Genomic DNA, 22190 nt, shown 5'->3' on the forward strand with positions numbered 1-22190 from the left:
CGGAGGGGGCATGGGACAGGCAGTGGCTGACTCTCTGGGGGATCCCCCCCAATTCTCAGTCCCTTCACTGCCCCTGCCTGTCCCAGACCCCGAGGAAAGCAGACTCCGGGGCCTTTTAAGTGTAATCTTTTAATTTTTCGTCCTTGCTCGCATGGACAGGAAAATCTGCAAAATCCAGTGGCTAGCATTAGATGACTGGTCGGTGGGTCCGGTAGGCGTGGAGAGGGCTCTGGGGGCGGGGCCGGCGGGCCGGGGGCGGGGCCGGGCTCGGGGGGCGGGGCCGCGGCGCCCATCACAGGTTCAGCATCAGCCAGTCCAGCAGCTGCAGCCGGGTGACGTTCCCCACCGCCTCGTCCAGCTGCCGCTCCTTCTCGTAGCGCAGCACCGACTGCAGGACCTCGCCGACGCTGCGGCCCTTCTCCACCGCGGCCGCCGACAGCTGCAGGAGCTGCGGGCGGCAGGGGCGGGGGGGGCAGAGCGGTGGGCGGCGGGCCGGCCCGGCCTCCCCCTCTCCTGTCCCGGGGACAGCTCGGGGCCCACTTCTTGGAGTCTGGTGGCCTGGACTGCGGAGAGCCACCATGGACGGGGTCTCCAGACCCTGCCCTACGTCCCCCCCCCCATTCTCCTCTTGCCCCTAGGACAAACTCGGCCTGCCTAACACCTGCCAAAATGCAGGCTCCTCTCCAGGGCCTCTGGGATAAAGGCTGCGACTCTACCAGGCCACGGCTGCTGCCACGATCCCGTCTTCCCGTGACCCGGCTGCAGAGGTTACACAAGATCCTCTTTGCATACGACAACACCCCCACCCCGAATCTTCTGGGGTCTTTGAGGTCATTTCTTTCCAAGGGACCCCACAGCCCTGAGCATCTTGTGAACCTAACTTCCGTTTCACCTCTTCACGCGTCAGGGACCCAAACCACTGCTTTCCTCCCGTCCCCGGAGCACTTTCCAGAAGCACCATCCTCCGTCCCCCCCCCAGGCCACCTACCTTCTCCTGGATCCCCTCGTCGTCGCCGGCGAAGTAGAGGATGGGGACGTTGAGCTCGGAGGCGGCCACCCACTGCAGGACGGCCTGCAGCTGCTTGTTCTGCACGGTGTCGGCGAGGTTGTGGTTACTCACCACCACCTTGGGGATGCCGCAGCCCTCGGGCGGCTGCCCGTAGGCGCCGCGCAGCTCGTTGTGGATGGCCTGGTAGGCGTTCTGCAGCAGCGCCTCGGCCGTGCCCGTGCCCCGGGCCGGCAGGCACTCGTACAGGCCGTCGGGCAAGGCGGAGCTGGGCCGGCTGGCGTCCCCGGACTTGTCGTCGCCCAGCTCGGCCAGGGGTGAGTCGCAGGACTTGGCGATGATGAGACACAGCTTCATGACAGAGTCCACCAGGTGGTCCAGCATGTGGCCGGGCGTGCGGCCGTCCAGCTGGCTGGCCACCATCTTCGTGAGCCCGGACAGCGTGCCGTCCATCTCCTCGCCGTCGCACAGGCGGGTGGGGCACGGGGTCAGGGGTCTCTCGCACGGGGACTCGTCCCTAACTGGCTGTTCTGGCACCTTGGCGGGACAGCTGCGCTCGCCCTTGAAAATGGTCTCGCTCAGCAGGTTCCGGATGAAATTGAAGATGACGCTCATCAGGTCCTTCTTCTCAGCCTGCTCCTGGTCGCACACCGGGGGCGGCGACGGGGGCTTCTGCCGGCCCTCGTCCGGGCACACGCAGCTGGGGGGGAAGTTGGTGGTGGTGGCGGCTTCCAGGAAGCTCTGGGCGTCCATGCGGCCGCCCTGCGCCAGGTGGTACTGGATGAGGAGCAGGGCCGAGACGATCAGGTCCTTGCCCCACGAGTTGGAGTCGCACATGAAGGTCTCCAGGCTCTCGGGGTAGGGCAGCGGGGGGCTCAGATCGCAGCTGTCGAAGGGCAGGTCGGGCTCAGGGGGCGGGGCGGCGGCGGCGGCGGCGGCGGGGTCCCCGGCGGGCGACTTGCCCTCCTTCTGCTGGTTCTTGTGCCACATGGTGAGGCCCTGCTTGATGAGGTGCTCGCCCAGCGTCTCGATGCACGTCTTCTCCTTCTCCACCTTGCACGCCGAGTACACGTGCTCCCGCAGCTTGGCTTCGGACTTGACGAAGTTCATGTTGCGGCCCTTGGGGTCGCCCCGGCCCTTCATGGACACCATGGAGAAGCTCTCGCACTTGTCCTTGGTCTTGTGCAGGCCCTCGGGGAACTTCTTGGCGAAGATCACGTTGTACAGCTTGCCCATCATGGCGTCCATGATGTCGGTGGCTTTCTGGCTCCCCTGGGAGAAGAGGCTGCGCTTGACGGCCGACACGAAGTCGGTGTCGGTCATGAGGGTGCCGGTGACGTTGTGCAGGTTCTTCATGAACGAGTCGATGAGGTCGGACACCACCTCCTTGGCGTGCTTGAGGAGCACCTGCTTGAGCAGCAGCGTGGCGATGGCCGTGTCCTTCACCTGGATGCGCAGCGTCTTCATGATGGACACCATCATGTCGGACACCACGCTGTTGGCGTAGGTCATGATGCCCTGGCTCACCGACGCCGTGAAGTCGTCCGCCCGCCTCCGCTCGCGCCCGCCGGCCGCCTCCCGCGAGTCGCCGGCGTTGCGGGACTCGAGCACCTCCTTGTAGAAGAAGGACTTGTGCGAGGCCGGCTTGTCGTCGGGGCCCTTGTGCTCCTTGATCTTCAGCGTGCTCTTGTACTTGAAGTTCGGGGGGCTCCGTAGGGCCCCCACGGCCCGGTCGCCGGCGCCGGGGGCCTTGTCGGGGGCCACGCTCTTGGAGCAGGCGAAGACGGTGTCGTCCACCAGCTCCGAGGCGATGGTGCTGAGGCTCTTGGTGGGCACGGGCTCGTCGCCCAGGTACACCGAGTGGTGCACGCACTTGTTCTCCGCGCCGTCGATCTTCTCGTTGATCTCCTTGCGGGCCATGGCGATGACGAGGTTGGTGAGGCGGTTGGCGTAGAAGGAGACCTCGTCCACGGAGCTGGCGTTGCCCAGCGCGACGCCCGGGCACGGCGACGGGTTCTCCTTGTGCGTCATCTCGAAGTGCAGCCGGCCCGGGCAGCCCCGGGACGTGGTGTTGTAGTAATCGATGGAGAAGCCTTTGCGCACGTCCGCCGGGCTGGCCACCTCCTCTCCCACCACACACGGCGGCTCGCCGGGCTTGAACCGGAGGTCCTGGAGCCCTGCCGTGCTCTTCTCTAAGTCTTTGCGGAGCCAGCTAAGGACGCGGATGGGATCTGTGGACTCGTTCTGCAAGAGGGACAGCCGAGACAAGGGGTCACCCACGCCCCTCCCGGGCCGGCCGCCGCCTCCACTACTATCTCATTTAACCTGATCCTCACGACAAGCCTCGAGGCTACTCCCCTGAGAGCCCTCGTGCGACGAGCAAGGAGACAGAAAAGCCAAGCGGTCAGGGTCCGGACGCATTCGAGGTGACGAGGGGAACAGCAACACCCAGCCCCGGAGGAGTCCAGCGTGTCCCCCACTTTCCTGAAGGTCTGAGAGTTATCAGCCCCACTGAAAAGACCCATCCTGCCCCGGCTGGCTTTGAACCAGGGCCCTACCCGCCGAGGCGCGGGGACTACAGGCATGCGCGCCCAAGGCCACTTCATCAAAGCCCCTTTCCAAAACCCATACACTTTTTTCCCATTTCACAAAGAAAATGAAATGAGGCGTGGTGGTGTGTGTGTCAAATGTCTCGCACACACCCGGTCAACCACCAGCTGACAACCAAGTAAACGGAGAAGACAGCAAGCCGTACACACAACAGAGCTGTTACAGAACCACGGCCATCTCCTAATCACCCCTACGAGCTCTGGATCACAAGGCAGGGCTGGCCTCACCACACGGGGCCTGACAGTCTACGCCTCGTGTTTACTCCACGAGGTGCTCATGAGAACCCGCCTGCATCCGTTCCAACCTACGGCCTCTGGGGTTCTACGTGTGGTTTCTCCCCCACGAAGGGGAGTATGGAAAGGCTTCTGTTCTGTGGACATCTGTCTACACGCGCACGCGTGCACACCCACCCCTACCTCATTAGCTCTCTGGCTGTGGCCACTTCTGTCACCACCATAGCTGTGACGGGTGCCAGTCCACTGGGTAAATGCTCGCTTGTAAATGCATCCATTTCTTAGCGCTTTCAAGTTCTATTTCTACATGGTGGGTGGTTACCGATCACAGCAGAGGCGGTTTTGTTTTGAATCTCTTAAAGTGCTTCTCATTTAATGAAAGCAAAATAAAACAAAAATGGAATGTTCACTCATTTCTTTCCCATGAACTCCCATCTACCTTTCCCCCACAGGACAGGGCAGAGGTGTGGAAAGACCCAGGGGAGCACCTCCAGAAGTTGCTTCCCCTGCAAATGGGGGAAAGAGAAACCAGCAGGCCAGGTAGGATAAAGGAGGCCAAAGAGGCTCAAAATAGATGACTGCAACAGTGAGAGGAGGATGGGAGAGGGAGGGAGGGAGGCTGGCTACAACCCATTGTTTACATGTGTGTGGGACGGAAATGATGAATTCTCCTGTGTAACAAATGGGAAGGGAGGAGGAGAGGAAGGAGGGAGGGGGAGAGGGAGGGAGGGAGGAAGGAAGGAAGGAAGGAAGGAAGGAAAGGAGAAGAAAAGACACAGATCTAAGAGAAACAGAGGCCGCATCATCTAAGAATACACGAACACAGATGTCTGATGAACACTAATGCCAACGATGGGCTGTGATCATGCATACATGTCCACACACACAAGTTGTGTCTGCTGTCCCTTGATCTCTCCACTCAGGACGGAGCTCTACCACTTCTGGCTCTTCGTTGATTAACCAGACATCAGGTGTTATGGACTTTTCTATCTGGGCTGGCTTTGAACCTCAATCCGCCCATCTTAGCTCCCGGAGTAGCTAGGGTCACAGGCGTGAGCCACGGTGCCTGGTCTCCATCTACTTGGATGTCTCTTCAATACCTCACTAGAGGGCTACGTAGAGACTTGCTGTTTTCAACCCAGTCCACCTTTTCTGAAGCCTTGCTTTGTGACTTTGGGGCTGGAACCTTGAAACATCCTGGGGGGGCCCCACTCTCTCCAAAGGGAGTGGAAACAGCCCTGGTTGGAGGAGAGAAACCCTGCTGAGTTCGTAGGCTCTTGCTGCTCCCTCCCTCCTTCCCTCTCTGCCCAGCTGCTTTCTGCACGTGTACTTTAGTGGGCACTGGCGTGCTAGCTGCCTTCCCGCTGGACCCTGACGAGAGTACAGGTTTGTGACCATTGAATGGAACCAGCGGGAGGACAGACAGTGCGGAGACTGTTGGGAGTGGCGGTTCCCAGCATTTTCAGGCAACCCATCCTTTAGCAAAGCACCTTCCAGCAGCCTTGCAGTTACCTCCTTCCACCCCACAGCTGCTTGAGAAGTAAACAGCAGACAGAAATGGCAGCCACAGTATCTTCTTCCTCATTAGTGATTGCCCATTTCTCCTGCTACACGCTAGGTCATAGTTTTTCTTGTGTTTTTTAGGGGCTGGGACCTGAACTTGCGATCTGCCAGTTGCGCTTACTGGTTGTTGTGCTACCACCTGAGCCATGCCTCCCTCCCCCCTCCCCCCTTAAAAAAAAGTATAGTTTGCCAGCCTGGGCAGAAAATCTGCAGGACTTTTATGTCCAGCTAGCCATCAAAGCACTGGAATCAGAGCTGTGGCTCCCGAGGTGAGAATAGCAGCAGACAGGGCCTGGGCTCTGGGTGCCAGCCCCCACAAGGGAGAGGACAGGTCTAGGCAGAGTGGATTTGGCTCTCTAGGGGGCACAGTGCCGGGAGGACGTTCCCCTTTGTTTCCCCTCACCATTTTCCACTCCTGGGGTGGGCTGTCCCCAGGGGAATAGACGTCAACTTTGCAGACTCCATTTTGGCTTTGTAACCAGTCAACCTTATCCGCCATCTACAAGGAAGAGAGGAAAACAAGAAAAAAAAAATCACCAGCAAGAACAGGGAGCACACATTGCGGGGGAGGGGATAAAGTGACCCCAAGATGCAGGAGCCAGCCACAAGCGCCAGGACACAGACACACTGAACTCTGGGTACATCCATCCCCTGCTCTCTGCACACGTGGCTCTCCCGTGAGGTGGCTGGTGCTGGCTGGTGTGCACTCACATATACTCACCCACACTCACATGCATTCATTCACACGTGCTCTCTGCCACCGTCAACCCTCCCACAGCTTCAGGGTCTCAGCAGACACTCAGAACTAAACGTAACCGAGAGCATTACCTCCCTCTGGCCCTTCTACTCTAACTTGAAGTAACAGAGGCTTCATTCTTCTTCTGAATCCATTTCTACGGCATTAGCCGTAAGTCTCACAGCTCTCCTTTAGATCAGCCCCTCGCCCATTATCTGGACACCCTGAGGGGCAGGGGGATCCTGGCTCTGAGCCTCAGCCCAATTTCCCTTGGCCGAGAACTTGAATTCTATCAGCTGAAAGGGCGTTTTCTGGCTGTGACGAGGAGGGATTGCCCAATGAAAGGCACGTGCTTAGACAGACACAAATGCATCCATTATGAAGTGGGGACCCCTTTCTCCACTCCAAGAACTTGACTGCTAATCAGGGAAAAGTTCACTGTTCTCGCACCGAGCACACTGCGGCGGGCTTGCCGTGTGGACAGCTCATGGAACATGAAGACACGGTGCTGGCCGGGCAGGAGGGCACAGGCCTGCAGTCCCAGCGCACGGCTGGTTTTGATTGAGGAAATGCCAGGCACACGCTCTCTAACGCACACACTCAAGCGGAGTCATTTCCGAGCCAGGGATTCCTCCAGAGACACTCCGAGGAAAACTGGCCAGCTTTGAAAGACAACCTAGTCGTTTTTATTTTTCCTGCGATGGGTTTCTTAACCTTTGTTACCTAACTGTAATACTTTTGCTATCTTAGTCAGGAAGTTAAGGTCTATGGGGTTAGACCACATATCTTCTATAGCAGCTTATACAATGCATATATATCAATGATATGTGCAGTACCACATTATAGATCCCATATAACACATACATGGTACATGCATAGATAGTTGACTATATATATATCACATAAATCAAATATTATTATAGCGTATAATAACCTTTTCTTTTGGTGGTGCTGGGAATTTGACCCAAGGCCTAAGACTATGAGCCCTGCAAAAATGATCTATGCTTGCACTGTAACCACAAAGAAAAGAACTAATGAAGTAAAGCATTATTACCAGGTCAAGCTATGAGAAACCAGATGGTAGACAGTGCAAATCAGAGCCAGAAATCATCACTTCGTATTTCATTTCAGTGAGGTGCTTCTAATGAAAATCGTCCACCTCCCAGCCTTATTTCAGCTATATACTGCCATGACAGTTAAGTTTAAAGAGTATGCAGTCACTTACTCTTACTGAGGACGGGTTCTGAGATACGAGGAAAGCTCTTGATTAATGAGTTGTCTTCACTATTCCTAAGTTTATCAACCCCTCCTGCCATGTAATAGACAAGGAATCTGCGATGGGAAGACACACACAAAGTCTGCCTTTACATATGAACTTTACTGCCGTTATAACCAATAATGAATTCCACTTACTTGTTTATCTTTATGTGTGCATACACGACCAGCACAGAATAACGTTTAAATTTCACAGAGGTTATGTCCACATTTTACCCTGAGGGCATTCTGACAAGTCTGGAGATGGCACAAAAAAGTTCCAGGGGTAATTTTGGAAAGGACTACTGCCATTCTTTGCCTTCAAATAATCGCTATGGAGTGCAAATTCTGGGAAGTCGTCACACCGATCCCTAACAAGCTGGGATAGAAGTTGGGAGAGGAAGAGGTGGAAGGAGAGTTAAGTACCTCAAATTCCTGCATCTCAGAACATTCTGTAGGAATTCTTTGGGGGAACGTCAACATTCATCCTCATGTAGTCACATACATCTAACCAACATGGAGCTCACAGGAGTCTTAACGTGCTTTCTCTGTTTTCTATGTCCTCTGTGGGTGTTTATTGACACCCACGAAGCTTGTCTGAGATGGTTAAGATGCCCTCAGATTGTCCCGGGGTTGTTTTATCGGCTCGGTGGGGTTTCCTACCTCTGTAGCTCGGGAACAGTGAACCACAGAAGACTCTAGAAGACACGTTTAAAGTCAACGAAGATGCTGGGATGTTCTTACTCAGCTCAAGATCTTGATTCCTCTTCCAACCTTCCATGCACCTCACCCCTGCTGGGACTGGGGAGTGACATCAGAATGGCAGCTGGTGATATCACTGTCTCCACGGCAACCCTGGGAGGCCACCAGGTGGTCAGAAGGACAGGAGGCTCTCGTGGAGGTGGGAAGGGCTCAGCTTGCTTTCTATCCGTTCTCTCCTCTGAGCGTTTAATGCACGTGGGAACTTGGGAAGAGGAGGGTTTGCCAATGAATGCCAACCTGAAACCACAGAGCAAACACTAGTAAGGAATAGTGAGAGGCTACAGAACCTCTCATTTAAAGCCCAGGGAATCAATTCACTTGGAATCTCATTTACAAGCATTTTATTATTATTGTTTGTTTTAAAAACAGACCTTCTGGGTTGAGTGGTATTGTTCACACCTCTATACTTACTAGTTACTCTGTCCAGGCTCAGAACTCAAGGATGGAGGTATAAAACCAGCTCAGGTAGAAAAGCCCATGTGCCTGCAACTCATCAATACAAAACTGGGCTTGGAGGCGTGGCTCAAGTGGCAGAGCTCCAGCTCAGGAAGCAAGCTGAACTCAAACTCCGGTACTCGATAACAACAACGACGAAAGAAACAACCCAAAATCTTCTGGGCTGTTTTGTGCAAAGCTTATAATTATCTACCCACATCTACCCACCCACCCACCCATCTCTCTGGGTCATAATTTGCCTCAGACGAACCATAATTAGCACTAATCCACTTTATGCAATACCTAAACTGAGGAATCTAGCTGGAAAAATTTGGGACCTTATAGTCTCTGTCTCTGTCTCTCACACACATACACACAGAGTACCTCAGCTTGAACTCAAAGCCTCACACTCTGGCTTGGCATGCTTATTTACTTGGTACTTGACCATTTAAACCATACCTCCAGTCTGGTTAACTGGAGATGGAGCCATATGGATTTTCCGGCCCAGGCTGGCTCTGAACCATGGTCCTCTGGGTTACAGTCCGAGTAGCTAGGATTCTAGGGTATGAGCCACCAGGGCCCAAGCTCTGTATGTTCTCTTGAAAATGTTACTTTAAGGCTCAAATAGTAGAATATCTGCTCCATGAGTCCTGAGTTCAAACCCCAGCACTACTTAAAAAACTGTGCTAGGTAGTGTGGCTCATAACTACCCAGGCATTCCATCTCTAAAAACTAAGCAGCTAAAAGCAATGCTGGAGATGTTGCTCAATCGCTAGAGCACTAGCTGAGAGAGTGAGACCAGAAAGTGCAAGGGTCTGAGTACTCTGCCTAGTGTTACTTCAGATATTCTGCCATTAATAGTGGTACCCAAGCTGGACGAGGTGGCTCACACCTGTAATCCCAGCTACTCAGGAGGTGGGGATCTGAGGGTCATGGTTCAAAGCCAGCCCGGGCACTGAAGTCCAAGACGCTTATCTCCAATTAACCACTAGAAAAACCCGAAGTGGCCCTGTGGCTCAAGAGGTAGGGCGGCAGCCTTGAGCTGAAGAGCTCAGGGTCAACACCCAGGTCCAGATCCAAGATGAACATAGTTTCCAGGAAGCAAAAATAATTCCCCATCAAGGCAAAAAGATTAAAAATGCAACAGATGCAATTTATAACAAAGTTCCTTCCATGAAGTTATTTATCTGATTATCTTTTACCGGCTCTCAGTTACTTTGTCTTGAAAGAGATTGTACTTGACAACCAAGATTTCTCTAGGGTGTGTAGTGTGTGTATGCCAGTAATATGGCTGGAATTCTGAGACTGGAGGCTGGCTCTTAGCTTTTTTTTTTTTTAACTCAAGGATAGCACTCTTTACTACTTGAGCTACAGCTCCACTCCTGCCTTTTTTGGTAGTTAACTCAATCTCATGGACTTTTGGACCAGGGCTGGCTTTGACCTACAGTCCTCGGCTCTCAGTCCCGGAGTGGCTCAAATGAAAAGTGTGGAGACCTTCCCAGCCCTACAGTGCTGTGTTTGACGCTTCGGTAGCTCATGCCCGCACCTGCCACCTTGCAGAAAACAATCCTCTCCTCCGGGAATACAGCCCTGCAACTGTTCCATGCTTGGTGACTGTCTCCTCTGCGGATGGTGTATTCACGTGTACATCTTCAGGAACGTGGGAGGAGGCGGGGCACACGACTGGAGGGGCCGAGAGTGAAAACAAACAAACAAACCCCAAAACACAGCAGTGGAGCACAGATGAAAGTGAACTACACAAATTCCAAGGGTGGAGACGGGATGGGGAGACTGGGGGGGGGGGGGAAAGAGGGGAGAAACAGGGGACAAGGTGACAGCACAGGAAGAGAAACGTGTCGCCCCAAGTGTGGCCTGGTGGTGGAGTGCCCGCCTCGCGTGCACGAAGCCCTGAGTTCGATTCTTCGGTACCACATAGGAAAAAAAAAAAAAGAAAAAAGGCCGGGAATGGTGCTGTGGTTCCAGTGGTTGGAGCTGTAGCTTTGAGAATAGCCCGAGGAGAGTGCAGTAGGCCTTGAGGTCAAGCCCTGGGACTGGAAAATAATAATAATAATAATTAATTAATTAAAATAAATGATATTAAAAAAGAAAGAAAAATCCCCCCAGGCAGAGGCCGGCGGCGCCCACCTGGGCCGCACAGCCCTGGAGCGCAGGGCCGGGCCTGGCCGGGCCTCCCTGCGGCCGCCTCCCCGTCGGCCTTTCCCGGGAAAACGGTGACCAGGAAGCCCGGGCGGCCATTGCATCTCAGCCACGGGAGCTCCATCTTGGTCTTCACGGCCCTCTTCCAAACCCCGCGGGCCTCTCCTGTCCTCCACAGGACGCTCGGCGGCGGCCCTCGACTCGCCCGCCATCTTTCCCGCCACCCCAACGGCCCAGCACGCGTTGGGCTCCGCCCCTTCCGGTCCGGGGATTCCGGCGGCGTAGGCGCAAGCGCAGTCACGGCGGCGGAGGTTGAACGCGGAGAGGAAGTCTGGCCCTCGTCGGTCTCCGTCGTCAGGCCCGGGCTCGGCGCATCCGCCCGGCGCGGGGGATTGTGGGAGAGAAGATGGCAGCCGCCGCTCAGCCCCGGGTCGTCCGGGCTTTGCCAATGTCACGTAAGTGTCACCGGGAACCGCGGCCCCGGATGGGGACTTGGAGGCGGAGGTGAGAGGTGTTGGGGTGTCCCCGGCCCACGGATAACACGGGAGATCCGGGAACTCGGGGTGGGGAGGCCGGGGAGGCCGGGCGGCTCCGGGGTCCCGGGGTCCCGGGCCGGGGGGGGGGGGGGGGGAGCGGGGCGGAGGCCCCGGATGGCCGAGGTCCGACCGTGTGGGCTTCTGCAAAGAAAAAAAGGGAAAATAAGGTTACGTCAGCCCCGTATTTAATTTTTATTTAAATTAATTTATTGCACGTCACAAATGGACATTAAAAAAAAATCCTATCATGGTGGCCTAGTGGTTAAAGTGCTTGCCTAGCACGCACGAAGCCCCGGGTTCCATTCCTCGGCACCACATACCTAGAAAAAAGCCAGCAGTGGTGCTGAGGCTCAAGTGGTAGAGCTCCAGCCTTGAGAAAAATCCAAGGACAGCGCTCAGGCCCTGAGCTCAAGACCCAGGACTGGCAAAAAAAAAAAAAAAAAAAAAAAAAAGAGATTTATGGTGTCCTTGGGTCCAGGAATGGAAGATTAGGCCACCCTGGCCTCCCCAAGCCTCCCTTCATTTCCCCCTGAATGACCCCACCCTTGTAACCGGTGGCAGTCCCTTGTGAGGAGTTAAAACAGCACCCCCCCTCCCATTCTGAGGCAGTAACCATCTTGTTGTTTCTATAAACCAGGAGTGACCCAAAAGCGCACATAAATGAAAGAGACAGAATTGTGATGCCCATAAGTCCCAGGAACTGACCCGTCTGTGTTAAAATTAACCAAAACTCGCGTAAATTCCAGGGATGGCATTTGTTTTCTAAGCCATAAAACTACCCCCAGACAGCTAATTAGGACTCCACTGGCGTGGGAACTTCCCGTTAGCTCCCATCACCCTGGAATGTCCCTGATCCCCACCTTATCTCAGTCAAACACACCCGATTGCCATGTTGCTGTAAATCTGTGGTCTTTGCCTTTAAAAGCCCTGTAAAATTTCAGCTCGGGGCTTCCTCCTAAGCTCCGTTGTGTCGGTATGAGGGTGTGAGGATGAAGCCCGAGCTGCAGCCTGTTTGAATAAAGCCTTACTTTTGCATTTCGGAGCGTCTGACTCTCAGTGGTCTTCTTGGTGGTCATCTTGCGACTCGGGCGTAACACCTGCAGGCGAAGAACTGGTGGGCAAATATGGAAGGGTACAGTGGAGCACCACGGTACCATGAGTACCTGCTGAGAAAAGAGAGGAGAGCCAGGGGAGGAGACGGGGTGATGAGATGGAGCGAAGTCGTCTGCCACTGTTGTGTGTTGTGACTGCAGTGTGTTGTGACTGCGGTGTGTTGTGACTGTGGTGTGTTGTGACTGTGGTCTCTGTGAGTTAGGAGGAAACAAAGAATTGAGGCTTTGGAAAGCCGCACAGAGCTCAGAATTTTCAAGGTGGGTTTCACAAGAAGAACCATACAGTCAGGCACTGTGGCTCACACCGACTTTGGAAGGTGAGATCTGAGGATCGTGGTTCAAAGCCAACCCAGGCAGGAAAGTCCATGAGACTCTTATCTCCACCCAAAAGCCTAGGGACAGCATCCAGGCTCTGCGTTCAAGCACACACACACACACACACACACACACACACACACACACATGCACGCACACACGCACAGAATTTTATCTAATATTTAGGTAAGTCCAGTTGTGATCTGTACAGTCATCTATGCTATCTGTCTATACCCTCAAGCACATAAATATATGACTTAAATATATGTACATGTATGTGTCTGTATGTACACACACACACACACACACACACACACACACACACATTTGCCAGTCTTCAGGCTTGACTCAGGGAAGGCCCTGGGCACTGTCCTTGGGGCTTTCTCAAGGCTAGCGTTCTACCACTTGAGCCACAGCACCACTTCTGGCTTTTTCTGTGTTTGTGGTACCAAGGAATGGAACCTGGGGCTTCGTGCATGCTAGGCAAGCATTCTACCAGTAGACCATGCTCCCAGCCTAAATATTTTTGTTTTTTTTTATTTTGGAAAGAAATTAGGGTACCCTACAAGTAAACATGTGGATATTAGCATGCCGTATCAATGTAAGTTTTCAGCAGAAGAATGTAATCTGGGCATAATGGGTAAAGAATATTATTCCCCTTGTGGTATTTGTAACACATGGGGGAAAATACGGGGAAGCTGGAACCCGTGAGACTGGTTTGCATTTCCTGAGCATATTCTGTTTGCCAGGCACTGTGACAGACACTTTAGGACTTGTGGTAAACTCTCAACCCTGTGAGGCGGGCACTCTATAAAGAAGACATTCTGTCTTTTTCCTGGACGCTGTCCCTGAGCGTCTTTTGCTCACTGGAGCCACATCTCCACTTCTGGCTTTTTGGTAGACACATCTCCTGGACTTTCTTGCCTGGGCTGGCTTCGAAATGTGATCCTCACATCTCAGTGTGCTGTGCAGCCGAGATGACAGATGTGAATCAGTGTCTTGCTATTCCTTCTTTAAACGTCTCTCCAGACACCTGACCCAGGAGTCCGTTCTTCCTTTCCCATGTTCACGTGGGTCTATGTGATGTCCCTTCCCATGTTCACGTGGGTCTATGTGATGTCCCTTCCCAGGTTCACGAGAGCATTTCCTCTTATCACGGGGATTTTATGCAGTCACGTTTATGGCCAGTGCTCCCCTGACCGCTAAGTTTCAGGTGTTTGGGGAAAGGGAGAGCTCAAGTCCCTGGCTGCTTGCAATCTGACCTGTGCCCGTGCTATGTCTCATTCCTTTTGTGCTCCGGGTTCTCTGTAGGTTCTGTCATTGCTGCCGTGGCCGCCTCCGCAGTTCACGGCCCTCCCTGCCGCCAGCTCCATCATGCCGTCATTCCTCACGGCAAAGGGGGCCGCTCCTCCGTCAGTGGGCTGGTGGCCACTGTGTTTGGAGCCACGGGATTCCTGGGTCGATATGTCATCAACTACCTCGGTAAGTACCAGTCCTGCCTCGGGTCCGCCTGCCCCGTGGCCCTTGACGAGGATCTGAACGAGCTGACTGTCTCTTCCCTGGACACTGCTACAGGACTGCTGAGCTGACCTGCCTCGAGGTGGGAAGAGAGGGCTTGAGGACCCGAGTACCCCAGTCAACCCCCGTCCCCCACCCTACCCCACCTCCATAGTTAGGCCATTTCTAAACACCCTCACGTTGCCTGCCTAGGAAGAAGGATGGGGCTGGGATATGGCTCAAGTGGTAAAGCACCTGCCTAGCAATTGCAAGACCTTGACTTTAACCCAGTCCTACTATGAAAAAAAAAAAAACAGGGCACAAAGTTGGAATAAGATTCTCTAAAAATGTACAGTGTCTCTGGCATGGCAAAATGCTAATCTTGTTAAAAATAACATCATTTTTTCTCTCACAGTCCTGGGTCTTAATCTCAGGGCCTGGGCACTGTCCCTGAGCTGCTTTGGCTCAAGGCTCTGCCACTTGAGCCACAGCACCACTTTCAGGTTTTTTCGGAGTGGTTTATTGGAGATGAAAGTCTCACAGACTTTCCTGCCCAGGCTGGCTGGCTTTGAACCGCCGCCACCTCTGATCTCAGCCTTCCGAGTAGCTGGAATGACAGGCGTGAGCCACCAGCACGTGGCAGCAACGTGGATTTAGTGTCCCCGCAGAATTATTGAAGCCTCCACAGAGCGCTCCTGTCTAATGCGTCGAGGTGTCAACGCGCCTCGTTTCAATGCGTCCTTCCCTAGGCCGGATGGGAACTCAAATCATCATTCCGTACCGGTGTGACACCTACGACCTCATGCACCTGCGTCCCATGGGAGACCTCGGCCAGCTCATCTTCCTGGTAAGACCGCATGCCTGCTCGTCCAGCTGACGGCGGTGGTTTCTATGCAGAACAGTCCACAGGCACTCTCCAGTCTTAAGTGCTCGTGTCTCTGGTTTGGGCACTAAAACTCCAGACTGGCAATCAGCAATCCTTTCCAGTGCAGGCCCTGGGTCCTGAGGGAAGCTATGTAAATGAATGAACGCGGGCGTCCCAATAAAACTTTATTTAACATCTAGGCTAAGGGCCAGGTTCGTGGCTGTGCTTTTCCAGCATGTGAGCCTCCAGCTGCCCACCTGAAGCTTGAGGTCTTGTCTGAAGAGAGCTGTGCTGTATGGGTAGAATCCAGAGTTTGAAGACTTAGCGTGGAGAAGACACTTGTCTCTCTCTCTCCTTCTCCCACCCCCACCTGATAGGGAGACAGTGGGACTCTGCACTGCCTGCCTCGATGGCAGAATATTCACGTTTGGAGACAGACCATAGCCTTTCACATTGACTTCTTTTAGCAGTGCATGTAAGGTTTCCTGTTGGTAGAGCTGAAATTTAAATCTCCTTGCATGAATGTTCCTGTTGTTTATGTAGATTTGATGGTGGGTTTTTCATGGTGGTTGTTGTTCATGGGTCTTGAACTCAGGACCTGGTCGCTGTCCCTGAGATCTTTTGCTCAAGGCTAGTGCTCTACCACTTTGAGCCACAGCACCACTTCCAGATTTGTAGTTTTTAATCTTGTATTTTATGTCCTCTGATATATCACATTGTTCTTAAAATTCTGGCCCAGAACCCATAGTGTAAAGTCTGTCATTTGCTGTAGAGTGAACTGTGTTTCTCCACATTTTGCAAGTCAAAGGCTTAATTCTCAGTGGGACTTAGTTTCGCTATAGGGGTTTGGGAAAGGTTCTTGGGGGTTTGGGGAAAGTTCCATTGAGGGGTGGGTCCCCACTTCAGTTATTATATATTAAGACCTTACATATATTAGTTTAAGTAAAATATACTATTTTAAATATCAAACAAATGCTTTTTACTCGTCAGTATGACCAGTAGAAAATATAGGATTCAGAAAATAGCAAATTTAAGATTACCTATATACTTCATTCCATTTTCGTTTCTTTTTCCTTTTTTTTTTTTTTTTCCTCTCCTTTTCCTTTGTGGGGAGGTTTGACCCTTGGGGGGGGGGCGCCCTGCCCTGGGTGCTGTCCCTGAAATTTTGTGCTCAAGGCTCACTTTCTAGCCCTTGAGCCAATCTCCACTTCCAGCTTGTTAACTGGAGATAAGCATCTCTAGGTATGTCTACCTGGACCGGCTTCAAATGTCGACCCTCAGATTCTCAGCCTCCTGAACTAGCTGGGATTACAGTCATGAGCCACCAGCCCCCACTTTCATGTTGTCTTTAGGGGGGGAGGGGGAGTCTTCACAGTCCACAAGTTACAAGTAGGATGGTACCCTGACTTTCCCTTCTGGGCAGCAGGGGGCGCCTGGCCCCCAGCCCCTGAGAACTGGCTTTCCCTGGTCTCTCTCCCCTGGATTCCCAGGCCCTCCAGGCAGCCGTAACCACTACCGCCTGCCCCCCTTCGACTTCCTTTTTGTGTGTGTGTGTGCTGATCCTGGGTCTTGAACTCGGGGGCCTGCATGCTGTCCCTTCTTCACTCAAGGCTGTACTGCTGGAGTCACAGCTCCACTCGCAGACTTGCCTGCCCGGGTTGATGTTGAACAGCCTCCCGATAGCTAGGATGACAGGTTTCCATTGTGATCTAGAAGACCCTCTTCTTCTGTCTGGGCTTAGTCGATCTGCGCTCAGATCACTTCCTCCATGTGACCCTTTGCCGTCCACAGGGTTTAGAAACCATTCTCCATACAGCGCCCCCAGGTCGGGAAGTTCACTTCTGTCCATTTCTGTTTGGACCTGAGATTACCAAGAAGGAAGTTGGTTCAAGTGGTAGAGCACCTCCCTAGCAAAGAGGCCCCGAGTTCAAACCCTGATGACATCACTGGGAATCCTATGGATATGTGTGTATAGATTTTTCTCTGGGTTTCTTTGTCTGCCTCCCATCTGTCCTTGCTTCTTTGGCTTTGTTTCAGAAAGGGAGACTCCGTGGCCAGATCCCTTCACCGCCTCAGGGTTTAGTAGGACGGACAGATATCAGCAAGTTCCATGAAATATGAGCAGTTTCTGTCCTGGTTTCATGAATTGAAAAGTTCTCCACCCCCTCTGTCTTCCCTGAGAGTCAGGAGAGGCGGCAGTCAGTTAGGGCCTGGGGGATGGACCATGAGAGAGTGGCCCAATTAGAAACCGGCCTGGGCCTGGGGGCGGGGCCACGTGTCACATGTCAGCCGACTGGATTCCTCTGCCTCCAGGAATGGGACTCCAGGGAGAGAGCCTCCATCAGCAGAGCCGTGGCACACAGCAACCTGGTCATCAACCTTGTGGGGAGAGAGTGGGAAACCAGGTGGGTCTTGGGGTGCATGAGCCTTGGGGTTCTGTGAACCCCCACTGGGCGCCTTTTTCGGGCATCCGTTGTGCCCATCACTAAGCATGGTGTGTGGACATCCACTGGTGCGGGTGGGGAGGTCTGGGCCTCACCCCTCCTTGGGGACAGTTCAGAAGTCAGGACGAGCCTTAAACCGTGGCTAGGAATGACGACGCACAGGCCTGTAAACTTTGCGGGGGGAGGGCTGGAGGTGTTGAAATCTTAGCTTGGAGGTCAGTCACTACCGTTGAAAAGTTGAACTTGAGGATTTGGTGCTGTCACCCACACCAGCCCATCGCGGCCGGCCTTGCTTCCTCCTCCTCTCCCCTCTTCTTGTCCCCCCAGAAACTTTACCTTTGAGAATGTGTTCGTGAGGATTCCCAGAATCATCGCCGAAGAATCGAGGAAAGCCGGCGTGGAGAAGCTCATCCATGTGTCACACCTCAACTCTGACATCCGAAGTCCAGCCCGGTCCCTGAGGAGTAAGGTCCGTGGCAGGTCCCACGCAGGCCGCCTGGGCGTCGCGGGGGTGTGTGTGTACACAGCAGTGCTCTGGCGGGCAGTCCTGTGCACCCCTTGAAATGCTTCATTATGGGGGCTTTGGGCCGGGGGCACCGGTGCCTGCATCTTCCTCTAGCAGGTGGCTTCCGCAGGCGGGGTGCATGGTTGAGGGGGGCCAGTGGGGTTCCCTGAAGATCTGTGGGCAGAGTGGAAGGCGTGTCCCCTGCCTTAGCACTCAGGGCCCATCTCCTCTGCTTGACTGGCCAGGCCGTGGGAGAACAGGAAGTGCGGGAAGCGTTTCCGGATGCCACCATCATCAAGCCCTCGGACATATTTGGAAGGGAGGACCGATTCCTCAATCACTTTGCCAGTAAGCCCGGGAGGCGCGTGGGAGGAGGGGGCCCGGCGGGTTAGCGAAGCGGAGCTGCCAGCCGTGCCCCTCTCCCCCTCCAGGCTTGTTTCTCCCTTGCGGTTGCTTTGTGCTCAATTATTATTGTTGTTGTTGGTGGTAGTAGTCGTGTTACGTCATTGTTCAGAGGGGGAGTCAGCCTGTCAGTTTACCAGTCCAGTGTGTCTTTTTGTGTGTGTGCCCGTCCTGGGGCTTGAACTCAGGGCCATCTCTTAGCTGGATGGTGTCTCCTCACGTGGACGTCCCCGTGGATACAGCTGTGATGAGGTCATTCTCTGCCCAGTCCCCCCCTTTGGAAGCCCTAAGTACCCGCAGTTCAGCTCTTGGTTCTGTGACCCCCGTGAAGCAGGTGATGGGTCCTGGCGTGACCACGCCCGGCCTCGCGTGGTGGCTGGCTGTGTGCCACCTGATCTGCCTGGCTCGGCGCTGGGCCCCTCTGCCCTCAGTGTTTCTGGCCTGAACACCTCCCCGCGGCTCTTTTCCAGGACCATGAGCTCTTAGCACTGGCTGCATTTGCCATCTTCCTATTGTGTCCCCAAAGCATTGGTCTTACAGAGACAAGGTGGGGAGAGGAGGGGTCTGAGCACCACTCAGGCCTGGTAAACACCCCTGTTGTCTCCACAGACATGAGATATTTTGTCGGGATGCCTCTCATGTCCCTGGGCCTGAAGACGGAGAAGCAGCCCGTGTTTGTAAGTACCCACCCGTGGATAAGTGCTCTCGCCTCCAGGCTGTGCCTCGGGGAGCCTGGGACACGGGGAGTGGGCCAGGCGTCAGGCTGAGCTAGGAAGAATCCCAGCTCCCTGGCAGACAGACCAAAGCTCTCCGCAGTGGGCAGTGCGGCGTTGGCTGTGAATGAGTGTCGTCTGCTTTCCCTTCTCCCCCGCACCTCCAGCAATTGCTTCAACACCAATTATAATGCCCACAGGTATCCGACGTGGCCCGGGGGATCGTGAAAGTTGCCAAAGAGCCGGCAGCCAAGGGCCAGACCTTCGCCTTTGTCGGGTGAGTGCTGAGAACCAGGGTGGCTTGGGGAAAGACAGTAAGCAGGAAGCAAGCCACTCGGATTTTTATGTTAGGGTCTCGCAGTGCATAAGCTCAGAATGTGAGCAAACCAACGACTCAGCTCTAACACGAGCGACCTGCAGGCATGCAAGCAGGTCCTAGGACTTGAACCCAGGGCCTCGATGCTGTCCCTGAACTCTTTTTCACTCAAGGCTGTCACTCTTACCACGTTGAACCACAGCCCCATTTCCCGCTTTCTGGTGATTTACTCATGGACTTTCCTGCCCTGGGCTGGCTTTGAACCGTGACCCTTGGATCTCAGCCTCCTGAGTAGCTGGGATGGCCGGTGTGAGCCTCCAGTGTCCAGCTTGTTTTTGTTTTGTTAATTGCCCTCCGTTTTGGGGAGGTGCATTCTTACAAGGATGTTGTACAGAGTTAACCCTTTCACAAGGCAGGTTAGAAAGTACCCGGGAAAAGCCTTCGAGTTTCAAACTACATCCCCACCCAGTTTGACTTATAGAAAGTCCTTGATTTGGGGGGGCGGGGGGTGAGTCTAAACGGGAACATGGGCTGAGCCTTGGTTTCTATACCAACAGAAAGGTTTTTATTAGCCTAACTGTCCCCTCAGCGGGCAGTGACAGAACCACTGAGGTCAGTCATGGCAGGGGCACTGGGGATGGCCTGAACCGAAAAGGATTCCCGTGTGTGTGTGTGTGTGTGTGTGTCTCTAGATTCACGACACCCAAGGGGAGGAAAGGATGAGTATTAACCTAGAGAACTCCACGGGCCGGCAGCGGGGGTCTTTATTCTCACCTGGTGTTGTTACCGGCCATATATGTTTCCTTCTCCATCAGAAAGTGCCATTTTTTACAGCTGTGTGGGTTTTTTTCCCCCCTCACCAGGCCGAACCGCTACCGCCTGTATGATCTGGTACAGTACATCTACGCCGTGGCCCACCGGCCTTTCCTTCCCTACCCCCTGCCGTACTTCGCCTATCGGTGAGTCAGGCGTCGCGCTTCTGCATCTCCTGAAAGCCAGCCCACCCTTGTCACCGTAGCGGGCTGGGGGGACCCCTAGGGAGTACTCCCAGCCAGCAGGAAGAGAGACCCCCATCTCCAAAGCCAACAGGACCAAAGAGGCCGGGCCCCAGCGGTCCCCCTCAGCCTTCCATGCTGTAAGCGATCCCTGACCTTCGGCCTCTGTGCTGGCCGTCTTGCTCTTTGTCCCGCTGTCTGGGGAGCGTAGGAGCTGCCGGCTTTAGTCTCGGCCATCAGCCAGGCCGGGCCTCTGGGGGGCGAGTGGTGGGCGCAGATGTGTCTGGGGTGGGTGCAGCTGGCACGTGGCAGCCTGTGGACACCTCTCGCCTGTGCCCTTCCTCTAGAATGTTGGCACGCCTGTTTGAACTCAGCCCATTCGAGCCGTGGACCACGAGGGACAAAGTGGACCGGGTGAGGGGGCAGGGTGCGGAAAGTGGGGAGCGGGGACCCCCGCCCGGCCCCTGGCTGGCTGATCTTCCCCCGGCTTCCCCCGGCTGGTGGTGCCTGGCCACGTCCCACGGCCTGGCCGCCACGCCTGCCATCTGCCCTTCCTTAGCCTCCCTTCCATCTCCTCCCCGGGTGAGTGCAAGTACTCACCCGTGGCCCCGTGGGGACACTCAGCAGTGGGGGGCCGGGCGCGTGCCACCCTAGTTCTCCGCGTCCCCCTGATCTTTTCTCCCTCCACAGATCCGCCTCTCAGACAAGCTCCTGGCGGACATGCTGGGTCTGGAGGACCTGGGCGTCCAGCCCACGCCGCTGGAGCTCAAGGCCATCGAGACCCTGCGGCGCCACCGCACCAACCGCTGGCTCAAAACTGAGATCGAAGACGCCAAGCCCGCCAAGACGGTGGACTACTAGTGTCCTGCCCGCCTCCCGCCCGCCATGCCCGCAGCCCCGGGCCCAGCCGCCCGGCGTTCTGTCCACAGAGAATAAAATCTTATTACGACCACCTGGGAGCTTTCTCTTCCCTGGTGGTCCAGAAACGGCCAGCCCTAGCCATTTAGAACTGAAACCTCGGGTTCTGCAAAGCAGGGCTGGAGGCATGGCTAAGGTGGTAGAACGCCAGCTGAGCAAGTAAGCAGAGCAAGTGAGAGGCCCTGAGTTGAAACCCTGCTACTAGCAGACACACGAGGAAAGACAGGAGAGGAGGTGGTGCCTAAGTAGTTGCTCTGCGTGTATGAAAGTACAATGAGACACTCAAGCATGTCGGGAAGACCGTGGCTTTGAACTCAAGGAGAAAGAAGCCAAGTTATCAGGAAAGGCAGGAGGAGCCTGGGGGCGGGGGGTGAGTCTTTAGCCTCCCTCTGAACCCTGTTTCCAGGCAGCTCAAGACATAATAAAATCTGTGTGAATCTGTGCATGTGTGCATGTATGTGTGTGTGCGTGTTTGCACACTGCTCCTGGGGCCTGAGCCTTGTCCCTGAGCTTTTGCACTGGGAGGTGAGGCTGGGTGGGGCTCAGGAGATGGAGCAGTGGAGTGGGCCCTCCTTGGGGCTTGGCCCCCTCTGTACCTGCCTCTGTTGTTTGTTTCCTCTGCCCCTGACTGCAGCAGGAGGGAGAAGACACGCAAGGCCCCGTCTGTGAGTGGGGCGTGGGACAGACGCTTCCTTTCTGGAGGTTTTCTCCTCCTCTTTGTCCCACATACACACAGGCCCAGCCTGCAGAGATCACACACACAGCTTCGGGTGAGTGTGCCAGGAAGAGGGGACAGCATGAGAACAAACACGAAGA

At 54.6% G+C, this 22190-nt stretch overlaps 2 protein-coding genes across 3 annotated transcripts; one reads left to right on the forward strand and one right to left on the reverse strand.

The window, feature by feature from the left end:
• Nucleotides 1-113: 113 nt before the first annotated feature.
• On the reverse strand, nt 114-8782 carry Akap3 (A-kinase anchoring protein 3). Of its 2 annotated transcripts, XM_090325130.1 has the most exons (5): nt 8066-8781; nt 7374-7480; nt 5816-5911; nt 989-3250; nt 114-448 (listed from the first exon to the last, which is right to left on the reverse strand). In XM_090325130.1, exons 3-5 carry the CDS (start codon nt 5909-5911, stop codon nt 293-295), a joined length of 2514 nt encoding a protein of 837 aa, XP_090181256.1. In that variant the 5' UTR covers nt 7374-7480; nt 8066-8781; the 3' UTR covers nt 114-292. The 2 variants fall into 2 exon arrangements, with proteins under 2 accessions (XP_090181256.1, XP_090181257.1); XM_090325131.1 differs by lacking the exon at nt 7374-7480 and having other exon boundaries at nt 8066-8782.
• Nucleotides 8783-11107: 2325 nt separating this feature from the next.
• Ndufa9 (NADH:ubiquinone oxidoreductase subunit A9) lies at nt 11108-21815 on the forward strand. The gene is made up of 11 exons (XM_090325323.1): nt 11108-11211; nt 14031-14201; nt 14966-15063; nt 17395-17486; nt 17853-17994; nt 18276-18378; nt 19042-19109; nt 19346-19422; nt 20325-20420; nt 20804-20870; nt 21147-21815. The coding sequence occupies exons 1-11, from the start codon at nt 11163-11165 to the stop codon at nt 21315-21317; spliced, it is 1134 nt and encodes a 377-aa protein (XP_090181449.1). The 5' UTR covers nt 11108-11162; the 3' UTR covers nt 21318-21815.
• Nucleotides 21816-22190: the final 375 nt, after the last annotated feature.

This window comes from Megascapheus bottae, chromosome 37 (genome assembly GCF_031878675.1).
Source record: "Megascapheus bottae isolate mThoBot1 chromosome 37, mThoBot2.hap1, whole genome shotgun sequence".
NCBI lineage: Eukaryota > Metazoa > Chordata > Mammalia > Rodentia > Geomyidae > Megascapheus > Megascapheus bottae.